General features: G+C 35.2%; 1 protein-coding gene across 5 annotated transcripts in view; it reads left to right on the top strand.

Moving 5' to 3' along the window:
• LOC114332128 (putative polypeptide N-acetylgalactosaminyltransferase 9) overlaps window positions 1-16,904 on the top strand; it is a 602,804-nt gene that overhangs the window by 492,547 nt on the left and 93,353 nt on the right. For all 5 annotated transcript variants that reach the window (XM_050646835.1, XM_050646836.1, XM_050646837.1 and 2 more), the window contains one exon: window positions 1,165-1,273. In XM_050646835.1, coding sequence (XP_050502792.1) covers window positions 1,165-1,273 — 109 coding nt within the window. The remainder of the gene's footprint in view (window positions 1-1,164; window positions 1,274-16,904) is intronic.

Here is a 16,904-nt window from a genome sequence, read left to right as displayed (position 1 = left end):
ACGTACTTTATTCCTGAGCGAAATTCATATTTTTTGACTTACCTCCTAGCTAGAATATTGATAAAATTTGAAATCTGATGGTTGTATCAATGTTTTAAACCACTCGGAACATTTTATGAAGAATATTTTTTTTTTGTAAAATTCATAATAAAAAAGTTTCCCAACTTAAGTAGACACATTGTATAAAATCAGATTTCTCTGTACACTTGAATCCATGTTTCTTTACACGTTAAACTGTGAATGAGGTTAACTTTGTATGTAAATTAATGGCAAAACTAAATACACTTACCGTAAAATTTCAAAGTCCAGTATAAAATTAGTTGTGAAAACAACTTTTGGTTTAATATAAATAACTTCTAAATGCAAAAACAGGATAGAAAACAGCAAAAAATCCAACAAACTGACAGTGACAAGTAAACAACCCAGAAACGTCACAAATTGTACTTTTTAAAATCTGAAAACGTTCCCAAGCGTCTTTTTTGTATCTATCTCTTTTCAATATACTGACTCTAGAGCGTTTACAAAAATAACATGTGTCTTTACTTAATAACAGGCGGTATCTGGTTTGTCGTTAGTTTCATGCGTGGAAGACAATGATGCTAGATAAAAAGTATGTGTTTTATCGCGTCAGGTATTAATAATGACGCACGGGTAAAGAACCCTGGACTTAAGTGTACGTAAGTATATTATCGAAGAAAACCAATATCGGAATTATTGGACCACAGATAACGGTTTATAAATGTGTCTACAAAAACTTGATCTGCTCATAATTTATGTTATGAAAATACTCACTGCCTTTTTGACTTCGATAAATTTTGTATATGCACCTATTGTTTTTACTACAAAAATATTACGTTACTTGAGATTACTGATGTCAGAACCCCACAGCGTTGCCAAAACATTAAAATAGTAAATTAATATGAGGTATTTTCCAAATACTATCAACTTGACGTTTGGAAAATAGCTTCTATAATTATTTACTATTCTAATGTTTTGTCAACGCTGTGGGGTTCTGACATCAGTAATCTCAAGTGACGTAAGCGTATTTTTGTAGTAAACAAACCATACCTAATATTGTTTTTATTTATATTTCTATTATTTCTATTATATTTATAGTACTTTGAAAAACTGATTATTTCTAATTTGACATTGTTTCTATTTCAGCGGATATAAAAAAATTAGTGGACGAGGGCTGGATGAAAAACGCCTTCAACCAGTATGCCAGTGACCTGATTAGTGTACATAGAAGTTTGCCTGACCCTAGGGATGAATGGTAAGTCATGTAAAACATAGAATAACTTGCTCATCCGGAAGAAAAGTGTCAAACTCAAAACAAAACTTTTTTCAGTAGAGATAGTCCATTGAAATGTTACACTTACATTGCATTTCTTAGAGGAGTTAATTTTATTTTTTTAATGTGTAGGGGGGTTCAGTAGAAGCTTAAGTTCAAGTTTTTGGGGTCGCCACCTTTGTCCCCCGGCCGCCATATTAAAAAAAGGGGTGCACAGGGCTTTCGCGCTGTATCTGCTAAACTAGCAACCCTACAGAAAATTTAATTACACATAAAATGTAGCAAATTCAATTTTCTACAATTTTACGTGTATTACTTTTTATCGTCAAGTGACCAACAAAAAAGTTATAAACAAAAATAAGAGACAATTTTGTAAGAAGTTTCCTTTTGGAGGTTATAACTTTTTTTCCGTTCATTTCACAATAAAATAACATCATAGCGATTTTGTAGAGGATTTTTCAATGAACAATTTTCACTATAAAGTTGTTTAATTTTATTTATTATCTAGGTTTTACAGCGCTCCAAACTTCACCAGATTCTGTAATTCTCATAGGAATACAATAAAAACAATACTTCAAAATTACGTTATGCCGACCACGAAAATCAAATTTAAGATAATTGACTAATTTTGGTAATTTTTTATGTTTTTGTGGTCGCTGAATCCGAATATGAAGTTTATTTTTATCTAAAGTTGGTGGAACATGTTCAAAAATCAAATTTTATACAAAAGTGCCAAAAATCAATTTTGATGATTTTTCAAATTTACCTCGCTGTATCTTTGGTCGCTGGAAATATTTCCTTTTAAAAATTTAACTGTGTTATCGTTGAAGTATGTAGATAACAATGAAATTTGTCCAAAATGTTTAAACACATTATAAAAGGAGTTGTTAATTTTTAAACATTTTTGTCATCATATTCCGTTAGTTTCATGTTTACTTAAAAAAGTTGAGTGACAAACTTTTTAATTTATAATTTTAACCAACAACAATAAAACATGATTCATGAAGAAGTTTTTTGGAAAATTTTAAGTCAAAATATACAATAGGAAAAAAGTTATGTTACTTCATAGACAAGCGGCACACCCCAAAAAACGCTTATATCTCGAGATCCTGGTCACGGTGTGGTGGATGGCTAATTTTGATCATACTTTATGACTTTGATATCAAAAATCGTTTTTCGCTCTTCTTAAGAATTTTGCATTTTGCGGTTGCGTCATTCTTCTTCTGGACGGGCGAATTTGTCCTCAAACAACTTCTTGGGCCTTTTCTATATATGCTTAGGGTTATAAGTTTTATAGTGGGGAGAAAGGTCAAAAATAGATTAGTAATAGCATATAAATGTTAAATCATAATAAATTGTATGAATAAGAAATATATATATATAGATAGAATAGTAAGCCTAACGTTTTGTTTTTATTGTATTCCTATGAACATTCGAGCATCTGGTCAAGTTTGGAGCGCTGTAAAACCTATATAAATAAATAGAATTAAACAACCTTATAGTGGAAATTGTTCACTGAGAAACCCTCTACAAAATTGATATACTGTTATTTTATTTTAAAATGAACTGAAAAAAAGGTATAACCTCCAAAAGGAAACTTGTTAAAAAATTTGTACTTATTTTTGTTTATATCTTTTTTGTTGGTCACTTCACGATAGAAAGTAAAAGAAACAATATTGTAGAAAATTTAATTTGCTACATTTTATGTTTAATTAGATTTTCCATAGGGTTTGTAGTTTACGAGATATAGCGCGAAAGCCCTTTGCACCCCATTTCCAAGATGGCGGCCAGGGGACAAGGGTGGCGACCCCAAAAACTTAAACTTAAGCTTCTATTGATCCCCCTACACATTAAAGAAATAAAATTGACTCCTCTAACAAATGCAAGGTATGGCCTAAAAAATGTAACATTTTAATGGCCTAAGACAAAAATAGATTTTTTAGATCTTTCAGTTTTATAGGTCTTGGGCCCACCATTTAAAAAAAAGGTATTACCCCTCATGAGACTTTTTTATTCGGGTATTTATGTGGAGTCAGACAACGTTTCTGTTTCGGAAAATTTTTGGGGGGAGGGCGTTTTGAGAATATAGAGATTTCTAAGCTTTGGTACGTCCGACAATAATTGTAGTTCCATTAAACATTTGTCGAATAGTATTACCAGTTAAATGTAAATATTTTAAATCAAAAATCAGCTGTATGATAGTGATGTTGAAAAAGTAACTATTCGTTACAAAGTACTCGTTACTTACGAATACCGAAAGTAACGATTACTATACAGAGAGGCAAATCGTTACTTAGATTACTCTACTTCATTACTTCGTACCAATCGTATCAGAGCGAATAACGACTATTGTATCTAATTTGATTACTTTGATTTCTCTGATTACTTCGTACCAATCGTATTAGAGCGAGTAACGACTATTGTATGTACTTTGATTACTCTGATTACTTCGTACCAATCGTATTAGAGCGAGTAACGACCATTGTATGTACTTTGATTACTCTGATTACTTCGTACCAATCGTATTAGAGCGAGTAACGACCATTGTATGTACTTTGATTACTTTGATTACTCTGATTACTTCGTACCAATCGTATCAGAGCGAGTAACGACTATTGTATCTACTTTGATTACTCTGATTGCTTCGTTACTCCGTACCAATCGTATCAGAGCGAGTAACGACTATTGTATCTACTTTGATTACTTTGACTTCTCTGATTACTTCGTTACTTCGTACCAATCGTATTAGAGCGAGTAACGACCATTGTAATTACTTTGATTACTCTGATTACTTCGTTACTTCGTATCAATCGCATCAGAGCGAGTAACGACTATTGTATCTACAGCCAGTACACTTGATTACTTTCTAGTTTCTAGACTGACCGGAAACATGTGGAAATGATAATGTTTCTACATTTGTTATATCTGTGATAATGTTATATCGGAATACAGTGGAACCTCGATAAGTCGGCCCCCGATAACCCGGAAGTCCGGCTAACCCGGACCGATTTTCATCAGACAAACATTTCAACAATAAAAATGTATGTATTATGTTAAAACATTTTATCTGTAGCCGCTTCTGGAATGTCTTAAAAATATCGAGTTTCATTGATAAAACTTGGCTTCGACCATAATATTTATAATATTTGAGAGATAATGGGTATTTGTGTAATTTGAACTATACGGTAAAAATGACTCATGGCACACCATGGCTATCGCAAACAACAGGCATCTTTTATTCCTTTATTTATTTTCAACTGTCTTTTAAAAAATTATTTTTAGAACAATGGTCTTTTAAACTTTAAACAATGAAAGAGCCACTGTTCTTAAATAACATAACATCGCTCCGATGGCAGACGAAATTGACACAACCGAAACTGACTGAGTTTTTTTTTACCTAGAAATGAACAATACTCTATCTATTTATACTGTCTATATACTACAACTATAATAGGTAAGTTAGATGTGTACTGTGCATATATATTTCATGTTGTTTTAATTATAACGGACTTTATCTATAAGTATACCGTATTTTATTAATTTTTACAATGCTCTCCGGCTAACCCGGATTTTCGATAACCCGGATCGGCCGCGGTCCCGATTAATCCGAGTTATCGAGGTTCCACTGTACCTATACAAAATACCTACCTACTGAGAAATACGATTGTCGATATGATTACCGGTACTCAAATACAAAAGTAACAAAAGTAATCATAGTAATCAAAGTAACAAATACTGTAAATGATTGCTTGTTATATCGGAATACCTATACAAAATACCTACCTACCTACTGAGAAATACGATTTTCGATATGATTACCGGTACTCAAATACAAAAGTATCAAAAGTAATCATAGTAATCAAAGTAACGAATACTGTAAATGATTACTTGTTATATCGGAATACCTATACAAAATACCTACCTACTGAGAAATACGATTTTCGATATGATTACCGGTACTCAAACACAAAAGTAACAAAAGTAATCATAGTAATCAAAGTAACGAATACTGTAAATTATTACTTTATACAAAAGTAACGATTTGGAACGAATACTTGAAAGTAACTATAATCAACATCACTACTGTATGGGTATAAATTTTATGACTCTTTGTGATGGGTGATGGAGTCATAAATGATGATTTTTTCGCAGGATTCTTTGATAAAAATACTTACAATTTACTGGTAATATGGTCCGCCAAATTTTTTAGGGTACGCCAGTTGTCGGGCACACCAAAGTTTAGAAAACTCTATATTTACGAAATGCCCCCTTCCGAAAATTTTCCGAAATAGAAAAGTTGTCCGACTCGACATTAATATCTGAATAAAAAAAGTCTCATGAAGGAGGTAATATTTTTTTAATGATGGGCCCAAGGACTAATAATCGGTAACTGCTAAAATGTATGAATTAAAAACGAAGAATATGGGTAAGTGAATGTGTCTAATTATATAAGAAGAAAAATCAAAAAAACTATGATAGGTATTTGATTTAACAAAAAAAAACAACATTTTGAGTTATGTTACTTTTCTTTTAAAATATTGGTCACTTTATCGTCGAAATGCCAAAAAATACCTAGGACACTTCTCGAAATACAACGGTTTTCGTAATAAATAACGATATATTCACTTCGAAAGTAACTATAATCAACATCACTACTGTATGGCTATTTTATGACTCTTTGTGATGGGTGATGGAGTCATAAATGATGATTTTTTCGCAGGATTCTTTGATAAAAAATACTTACAATTTACTGGTAATATGGTCCGACAAATTTTTTAGGGTACGCCAGTTGTCGGGCACACCAAAGTTTAGAAAACTCTATATTTACGAAATGCCCCCTTCCGAAAATTTTCCGAAATAGAAAAGTTGTCCGACTCGACATTAATATCTGAATAAAATAAGTCTCATGAAAAGTGTCATTGTTCCTGAATAAAAATATTCATTGTACCGCTAAATGAATAATAAATAGGTAACCTCCACCTTACGAAGTTGAAAGTAAACATCTTTTGGACACTTTTCCTGGTAAAATTTCAGGTTTTTGGGGTCAATTTAACAAGATAACTGGAATTATGCATTTGTTTAGTTGTGTCACTTTTTTCGGATGAGAAAACTATTCATTTTTTACGTTCATGTAAAAAACAAAACAGTATTGAGTTATATTTAGTAAAAAATTGGTTCTTTATTGCAACAGAGCAATACAATTTTTATTGCACTCATCTGTCATTTTATTACAGCGTTTTGCGATCATGACAAACATAAACATTGAATCCGACAGCCGTTTTTATAGGAGGGATTCACTTCTATACAGGGTGTCACAAAACTATCGGTCATCAATTATACCACGATTTTTCAGGATGAATTAATCAAGTCGATTTGGCCTAACTTACGAGACCGGGTCAATAAGTCCATCACTTTTTGAATTAAACACAGGTTTTTATATATAAAACGTTTTTTATTCTTCAACATAGTCTCAGAGGGAGCAATTCGTAGCCTAACTCATCGATTTTTGCCATGGGAACTTGCACTGGTGAAAAAGAAATTTTTTCTTGGCCAAATGCGGTCGTTTTTTTCAATCCCTCATTAAATCAAACCAATAACTTGGTATACTATTCGCATTTGATTGTTTTCCCATTTTTAAAATAGTGAATAATATGAATTATACCGCGTGCATCTCAAAAAACGGTCGCCATGACTACATTGGCTGACAATCCCACCTTTGCTTTTTTTGGCGCCGGTTACCGAGAAACCCACTGTTTTGACTGCTGTTTAAGTCTGTATATCCACGGGTATGAAATATGAAACAGCGTAAAAACTTGTCCATATTGCGTCAGACGGTTGCCTTTGTGGTCGATTGTGAGCAAACGCGGCACCCATCTTACAGAAAGCTTTCTCATATCCAAGTGATCATTCAAAATTGAAACCAATGAGCCATGTCAGCTGCCTATGGCTTTCACAATCTCTCTCACTTTCCATCTCCGACCGGCTAAAGCCATATCGTGAATTTTTGCAATTGTTTCGGATGCAGACTTCGGGCGTCCAGAACGTGGGGCATCTTCCGCGTTTGTACGGCCACATCAAAATTCACTAAATCACTTCTTTACCGTGAAAATGGATGGTGCTGAGTTCCCATAATATTTATTAAGCTTTCCCTTGGTTTGAGTGATGTTTTATTAATGTATAAAATATTTAAATAATGAATGGGTTGCATGTGTGAGTCCATACTATTGTAGTAAAGAAAAAAGAGACGTTCTCACAAACAATTTATTTTACAACTGACGACCGGTTTCGCTGTCTACAATATTCACAGCATCTTCAGGTCACGGTAAAAGTAAAATTAAATGCTACAAATAACAAAAAACCAGAGTTAGTTAAGTGGTCTAGTTGAAATCAAAGGGTAAAGATCAAGCCAATATTAAAGTATATATATTCATGCATACATATAAATACTAAAATGTACGTAAATATGGTTTAACAACCCTCACACTCACATACATGCAAGCATTCAAATGTAGTGGCAACTAAAGTATGTCAAGTATAAGTATAAAATGTACACTTACTTTCCGGTATAAGGGAAGAATATAGTAGTATTCAATATCATACTTTTTCTCCAAATTATGCTAAAGGGAGAGATGGTAGAGGGACAGATTTGATTGTAATGTACAAACAAAACAAAATAAAATAATTGGCAGGATCTTGAGGTGATTAGTAAGGGAACACGACATTAAACCGTGAAACCAAAAATTGTTAGTTATATATAAAGTGATGTTATTTTTAAATTTTTTAAAGTGTATATTTTTAAATTTATTGGGATTATTAGATGTTGTTCTGGATGTTCAAGAACTGATGGATGTAAGATTGGTTGTGCAATTTTCTTAAAACCAGAATTGGTCAGTTGTGTATTATTTGTGGTGTGATTGTGAAAATGTTTTAATTTTTATTTGTTGGAGACTTTGAAATTAAACTGAACAATAGTAAATAGGTAAAATTTGCTAAAATTTAAAAGTGTCAAACAATAAAATCATTAATAAATAATTCAGAATTAAATTCAAATGTGAAGGTAACTAACTGTACATGAAATTAAATTTATAGTAATATAAAATTATGATGATTTGTGCAGCAATGAATGAGATTTTATGAGATATTACTAAAAAGTTAGAAAAAGGCAAATATGAAAAAATAGATGAAAAAATGATTCATTTATGTTAATATCTGTTGAATGTAATAAATAGTTGAGTAGATTGAAAAAATTAATCTCAAAAATCTTTGAAAGTTACCTGGTTGAGCTGAATTATATGGATTCTTTGAAAAGTTAAAAAAGTTTTTGAAATATTTTTTGTTTTAAAGTCGATGAAAATAACACATAACAGATTCTCGAACGCAGACAAAGGACGTGGACACAACGGGAGTTTGGGAATTTTTTTGATGAGGAAAGCAAACTGTGTACTTAAAGTGTACTCTCAAAGATTTTTGAGATTAATTTTTTCAATCTACTCAACTATTTATTACATTCAACAGATATTAACATAAATGAATCATTTTTTCATCTATTTTTTCATATTTGCCTTTTTCTAACTTTTTAGTAATATCTCATAAAATCTCATTCATTGCTGCACAAATCATCATAATTTTATATTAAGTACTATAAATTTAATTTCATGTACAGTTAGTTACCTTCACATTTGAATTTAATTCTGAATTATTTATTAATGATTTTATTGTTTGACACTTTTAAATTTTAGCAAATTTTACCTATTTACTATTGTTCAGTTTAATTTCAAAGTCTCCAACAAATAAAAATTAAAACATTTTCACAATCACACCACAAATAATACACAACTGACCAATTCTGGTTTTAAGAAAATTGCACAACCAATCTTACATCCATCAGTTCTTGAACATCCAGAACAACATCTAATAATCCCAATAAATTTAAAAATATACACTTTAAAAAATTTAAAAATAACATCACTTTATATATAACTAACAATTTTTGGTTTCACGGTTTAATGTCGTGTTCCCTTACTAATCCCCTCAAGATCCTGCCAATTATTTTATTTTTGTTCTGAAGCTATTTCCTTGTGGCATTTTTATGATTAATTATTTATATGGGAAATAAGCCACAATTAAAATGAAAAAAATAATTTTATTAACGTTTCGACGCCCAAATCGGGTGCCGTTGTCAAAATACAAAATATTACTAAAATAAACTAAAGTGTTGTTGCTAAGCAAAAAAATTCTTCTAATAATTTATTTAATCTCACTCATTTATATTGGCAATTCAGACATATATTATACATTTTAAAGTAGAAGACTTTAAAATGATATTGCCAATATTTATGAGTTGCGTTCCTGGGACGACTTACTGAAAGATAGTTCATTCGATTACATGAAATTAACCCCAACTCAAGAATATCCGTCATAAAAAATTATAGCATGTGATATGTCTTTAAAAAGACAACCAAATGCAACGACAGTAAAATTCTCGCGTTAGAGACTTGATAGTAAATCACAAGGGAAAACCAGGAAAAACCCTGTGATACTATCCCGACATCGTAAGTATTTGGTCTTACATTAATTTACTCTCAAAAAATAATACCAAATTCTGACTTGTAACATGTTTAAATTATAAATATTATTAATAATACTAGATATATAAGTAATACTAAAATATAAAATATGTACTAGCTCGATATTATTGACTTACTAATCTTGGTATTTTCTTTCTATTGACTTCCTCTTTCAGTATGGGTAACCACATCCTACTGCATTCTACCGAGGAATTTGCGACACAATTGGTTTCATTTAGCATAATTAGAGCCGCTTCTTTGATTTTTCTCTTTTTACTATCTGATTCTTTCAGGATTATACTTGAATCTCTCCACTGAACTCTATGTTCATTATCCCATGCGTGTTGACATATTTGAGATCTCTCAAATTCTCTATTTTTAATATAAGATTGATGTTCACTTATTCTAACGTCTAATGGTCTTGATGTCTCACCTAAATAAAATTGTTCGCATTCACAAGGTATTTTATAAATGCAATTTTTTGTTCTTTCTTGATCATTGTTAGGTTTAGTTTTAGATAGAATAGATCTCAATGTGTTTGTTGTTTTGAATGTTGTTGAAATGTTGAATTTATTTCCTATTGTTTTAAGTTTCTCGGATAGTCCTTTTATATATGGTATTGATATTTTCCTCGTATTATTTCTGGTGAATGTTGTAGGATCCCGTTCTAAGTTGTTCTGTTCCATTCGATCCAATCTTGACAATTCCTTATTTATAAACGATAAAGGATAATCATTTTTTAATAAAACAGATGTTAACAATTGTTTTTCTGCTAAAAAGGAATTTTCGTTAGAACAAGTAATTTTGGCTCTATCATATAAGGATTTAATGATTCCCTTTTTAACGTTGATGTTGTGATTTGACTTGTAATTGAGATATCTGTTGGTGTGTGTTGGTTTTCTATACACTTGAGTCTCATATCCAATATCCTTCTTTGAGATCAAAACATCGAGGAAAGGTAGGCTGTTATTGTATTCCTTTTCCATTGTAAATTTTATTGTCTCTTCTTGATTTTATTTTAATTGTGGCTTATTTCCCATATAAATAATTAATTATTTTATTTTGTTTTGTTTGTACATTACAATCAAATCTGTCCCTCTACCATCTCTCCCTTTAGCATAATTTGGAGAAAAAGTATGATATTGAATACTACTATATTCTTCCCTTATACCGGAAAGTAAGTGTACTGTTACGCGATTGACTCTACTATTTTATTTATTTATATCTTTAGGCACTAAGTTTAATTTAAATAAAGGAAGACTTACTTATATTATTTTATTTACATCACTTATTTATTTTAATAATTACAAATAACACCAACTAACACATCTAATTTATTTACAACTCAAATTTATGATTTAATTAACTAAACATAATAACTTCGATAACTAATATATACATTTCATTAAATCCGAATCGAGTACAATTATATTACGCGTCGCGGCTCGTTCATTGACTGACTGGCCTGTGATCAGATTCCTGTTCTTAAATACTCTGGCAGCGGTCGCCTCGAATCGCCGTGGAAGATCTGGCCTTTACTCGTAACGCGGAGAAATATCGAGAAGAATTAGGCCGGGTTGTGAGGCGTCACATTGCCCCCTCCTTAAAAGATGGTTCCTCCTGGAACCTTGTCGGGACTGGAACTGGATGCTGGTATCTGCAAGTGGACCCTCTTTTACAACTCCCAGTTGTATAAAAGTGACAGGGGACGGTCTTCTCTCCGCACCAGTAACTATGCGGATTGCAACAGACTAACACCTGGACCTCGGTGTCTTTAAAAATTTCTTCTACCATATTTCGGATAACTCTCCAGTCTAATTGGCGGCATTCTAACTTTGGCATGGCTAACTTTTGCACGTCCGACTCCAACACGTGCTCTCTCAATTGAATTAATGCATCCCATACATCTTGGTAGGTAGGTTGGTCATGGACAGTGTCTTTTGTTACCAGATAGAATAGGTAACGTGATGCATCTTGGAGTTTCAATGCTTTGCCAGGAGCTGGCAGTTGGCATTGAAGTTCTGCAACTCGACCAAACTTCCTTCGGAAGGCGGATGCCAACCCTCGTGCGTCTTTGATACTGGCCGGGATGGTATGGGCCAGCGAGTAGTCATCGGGAAGTGCGAGAAGATCTCGCTTTTCTTCAGTGGTAACACCATGTCTTGCTTTACCGGTACCTCCGTAGGCACCCATGAACTCTTCAAAGGTAAGGTCAGGTATTTCTCGAACTTGGTTGACTTCCACTTCTTCATCTACGTCGTGGTCTCCCTCGTACGGCGCCAACCGGTTATGGTGGACTATCATCGGCTTTCCCCTAGGAATCTTGCTTATTCGGTAGATAACGTCATTGATTTTCTTGACAATGAGGTACGGACCTTCCCAGAACTGCTGCAACTTGGGAGAGCAACCTGTTCGCCTCTTTGGATTATAAAGCCAGACTTTGTCGTTCTTCTTGAAACATCCCCTCTCGGCTTGGGTATCGTATCGTTTCTTCATTCGGTCGCTAGCGATCTGAAGATTAGAACGGACCAACTCATGTATATCGTCCATTCTTCTTCGCAATTCATTCACGTAATCCTCACCAGCAACATCTTCTCCAGGTCGACATCCAAACTCTAGATCACAGGGTAGGCGCATCTCACGTCCAAATAGGACTTTTGCTGGTGTTTGGCCAGTTTATTCATTAACAGCAGATCTATAGGCCATTGCGAAGAACGGAAGGTACTGGTCCCAGTCTCGTTGATGATTGGACACCATCTTTGTCAAATACTTGCCAACTGTCCTATTCATACGCTCCACCATTCCATCCGATTGCGGGTGATAGGCCGTGGTTCTTGTCTTCTTCATGCCTAGTTTATCACAGATTCCTTGAAAGAGATCGCTCTCAAAGTTCCTTCCTTGGTCACTATGGATCTCCAGAGGTACTCCAAATCGGCTGATGCAGTCTTTGATTAACACATCTGCAATAGTGGCGGCCTTCTGGTCTGGAATTGCGTAGATCTCCACCCACTTCGTGAAGTAATCCATTACCACCAACATGTATTTGCATCCATGGTCACTTTCTGGAAATGGCCCGGCAATATCCAAAGCTATTCTTTCAAACGGACTTCCAACATTGTACTGTCTCATAGGAGCCTTTCTTTTCCGGTAGGGTCCGTTACTTATAGCACAGGTGGTACATTTCTTACACCAGTCCTTCACATCGTCGGAACTATTCATCCAATAAAATCGTTCCCGAATTCTCTGAAGGGTTTTCTTTACACCAAAATGCCCTCCTGATGGACTGTCGTGTAACTGACGAAGTACTTCGGCTACTCTGCTCTTTGGAATCACCAACTGTGTTCTCCTCGCTGAACCATCATCATTTTCCATCACTCGTTTAAGCAAGCTGTCTTCCAAGATAAATGAGTCCCACTGGGCCCAATACGTCTTAACTACTGAGCTTAGGCTTGATATTTCTTGCCAAGATGGTCGACGATTTTCTTCTTTCCATTTTCGAATCTTCTGTAAAACTGGATCTTTTTCTTGTTCTTCCTTGATCTTGGTAGGCGTCCACTCGTCGTTGACCACTGCTGTTCTTAGTACTGCTGCTTCCTTTGACTCTGTTTTGTTGCAATGGGAACATTCTGCTGGACACGGTCTTCTAGATAGGGAATCAGCGTTCCTGTGGCTAACTCCGGCTCGATGCTCGATCTTAAAATCATATTCTTGAAGTCGTTCAATCCATCTGGCTATCTGACCCTCTGGATTCTTAAACTGCATTAACCATTTAAGGGCGGCATGGTCGGTTCGGATTAGAAACTTCCTTCCATAGAGGTATTGATAGAAGTGTTCCACTGATTTTACTACTGCTAGAAGTTCTCTTCTCGTGACGCAATAATTTCGTTCAGGTTTTGAAAGCACTTTACTAAAATATCCAAGGACTCGTTCCTGTCCTCCTTGGATCTGCGACAGCACTCCTCCAATTCCCACATTGCTTGCATCCGTATCTAAGATGAACTCTCCTTCTGGCAGTGGATACCCTAATATTGGCGCTGTAATTAAATGCCTCTTCAAAGTTTCAAAGGCTGTTTGGCAGTCTCTATCCCAGCAATAATCCCTTGCTTCCTCTGTAAGTCGCGTTAATGGCTTAGCGATATCTGCAAACTTCTTAATGAATCTCCGGTAGTAAGTACATAGTCCCAGAAAACTTCTCACTTGATGTTTATCAGTTGGTTCCGGCCATTCCTTAATGGAATCGATTTTTCCTTTGTCCACGGCCACTCCTTCTTTGCTGACTATATGGCCTAGATAATTGACTTTACTTTGAAATAGCTGGCATTTGTTGGGGTTTAACATTAACTGGGCAGCTTTAAGTCGATTAAAAACGTCTTCTAAATTCTTCAGGTGGTCTTCAAACGTCTCCCCCAAAACGATTATGTCGTCTAAATACATCAGGCACGTCTTCCAAGATAACCCTCTCAACACATTTTCCATAAGCCTCTCAAATGTCGCAGGAGCATTACAGAGTCCGAACGGCATAACGTTGAATTCCCATAATCCAGATCCTGTCGTAAAGGCCGTCTTCTCCTTGTCCACTGGATCCATTTCTACCTGCCAATATCCAGACTTCAAGTCCAACGTGGAAAACAATTTACTTCCAGCCAATGTGTCCAACGTGTCGTCGATCCGAGGCAGAGGATAACTATCTTTCTTGGTAACATTGTTCAACAAACGGTAGTCCACACAGAACCTCGTAGTTCTATCTTTCTTCTTGACCAGGACCACCGGAGAGACCCATGGGCTCGTAGAAGATTCTATCACCCCGTCTTTCTTCATTTCTTGAACAATCCTTTCAGCTTCCTCTCTCTTTGCCTGTGGTAATCGTCGAGCTGTTTGACGAATTGGCCTAGCGGTACCAGTGTCAATTTTATGTTTGACAACTGTCGTTCTTCCTGTCTTTCCTCCTTTCGGTACGAATATGTCACGATATTGCCTAAGAAATTCCCTTAATTTTCTTTTTTCCATTTGATTTAGAGACTGGCCTGCAACTGCAACCATTTGGTCGAACTTGTCGTTGGAATTATCTGATGTTGTCGTCTGACGGATTATGGACGTCACGGGTACACAAGTTTCTACTTTTGTCTCCTTCTTGATGGTCACTGGGTAGTCATTGACATTAATCAATCTCACGGGAATTTCTTTAAGTCCGCAGTCGCAACCTCGTTGGTAAGAGTTTCTTACGGCTGTTTATAACTGACGGTCGTATAATGGTCCTGGTCGCTCCGGTATCCACCAACAATGTATACTTTTTACCATTTATTTCTCCATCTACATATACACTATCTTCACGACATTTCAAAGAAGCTATTAGTATGAGATGGTCTTTAGAGTAGTTCTGAGTCGAGGCTGCCCCCCTAGGGTCTGTGCGCTCTCTTATTTCCTGCTGGCGAGTTTCTTGATTTGCGTTCTTCCTTAACCTCCGTGCGTGCCCCTTTTCACCACAATTGCAGCAATTCATGGTCTTCGTTTTCTTCGATGTAAAGCCTTTCATCATATTTACCAGCTGGTTAAGTTTATCTTCATCCTCTTCTTCTTTCACAGTTCGAACTGCACTGTACTCACCAGAGGCCTGCGTAGCTGATTCGAACTCGAGGGCCGCGGACAATACATCGACCAACGTCTTGTGACGAGCTAATCGCAGTGTTCTTTGCATTTCATGATCACGAAGACCATCAATAAATGTTTGAACAGCCAACATTTCCATCATGTCTTCGGGAGCTGTTGGATAAGCAAATCGTACTAGCCTGGCAATATCTAGATCATATTCTTGAAGAGCTTCATCTTTCTTTTGTCGTCGGTTTTTAAGCCGCGCTTGATAGACATACTCCAAATGTTCGTGCCCGTATCGCATATTCAGTCTCTTTTTAAGCTGCTCAAAGTCATCTGTCTCCTCTACGGCTATGGTCTGGAGGACATCCAAAGCGTCGCCTCGAAGAGCAATAGTGAGGTTTACAGCCTTTTCTTTTTCGGACCATCCGTTCGCTCTGGCCGCCGATTCGAACTGTTTCATGTAGTTGTTCCATGATGACTTTCCGTCGAAATTTGGCACCTTAACACGAGCAAGACTCACACTCCCTTCAACTATCGACTGTGGCTCCAATTTGTATTTGGTTTTATCATTTTTAATGTCTGTTAAGATGGGTTCCATACCTTTGTCTACTTTTTCCGTTTCCTGCATTTTCTTTTCTATTTCCTTGATCTTTTCTTCAAAAGTAGATTTTATGGACGATATCTTGTCGTCAAAATCCGAAGTGACTTTAGAGATCTCGTTAGTCATTTTGCTGTCAAGGGATGAAATATCACCCGAAACTTTCTTCTCTAACGATGCAATGTCTGTCGAAACTTTCAAAACATCCGAGGAAACTTGGGAAATTTCACTAGAAACCTTTTTCTCTAACGATGTGATCTCTGTTGAAACTTTGTTCTCTAGCGATGTAATGTCTGTCGAAACTTTCAAAACATCCGAGGAAACTTGGGAGATTTCACTAGAAACCTTTTTCTCCAACGACGTAATGTCTCCGGAAACTTTGTTCTCCAACGATGTGATGTCTGCCGAAATCTCTTTAGAAATTGACGAAATTAAAGCAGTTTGCCTGTCCTCAAACACGTAGGTTTCTGGATCATGACCCTCTTCTTGTAATGCGTTCTTCAGACGAACCACTAGATCAGCCTTTTTCCCCGCTGCGTCGAGCTCACGATTTTCCAGTTCTGTTCTGAGCTCCGTAAGGCGCAGATCAGAAAGTTTCGGCTTACACTGTGAAGACATGGTCACACTCTTTATTTATTACGATTTATATTTTATTTATTTTTAAAGGTTCCACACTCTATTTAAACCGAAAATTTACGTTGATATTTATTTCAAGTATCCCACTTCTGACACCAGTTGTTACGCGATTGACTCTACTATTTTATTTATTTATATCTTTAGGCACTAAGTTTAATTTAAATAAAGGAAGACTTACTTATATTATTTTATTTACATCACTTATTTATTTTAATAATTA

Source organism: Diabrotica virgifera, chromosome 3, assembly GCF_917563875.1.
Source record: "Diabrotica virgifera virgifera chromosome 3, PGI_DIABVI_V3a".
Taxonomy (NCBI): Eukaryota; Metazoa; Arthropoda; class Insecta; order Coleoptera; family Chrysomelidae; genus Diabrotica; species Diabrotica virgifera.
The sequence above is the reverse complement of the archived record's forward strand: the minus strand, read 5'-3'. Positions and strand labels throughout refer to the sequence as shown.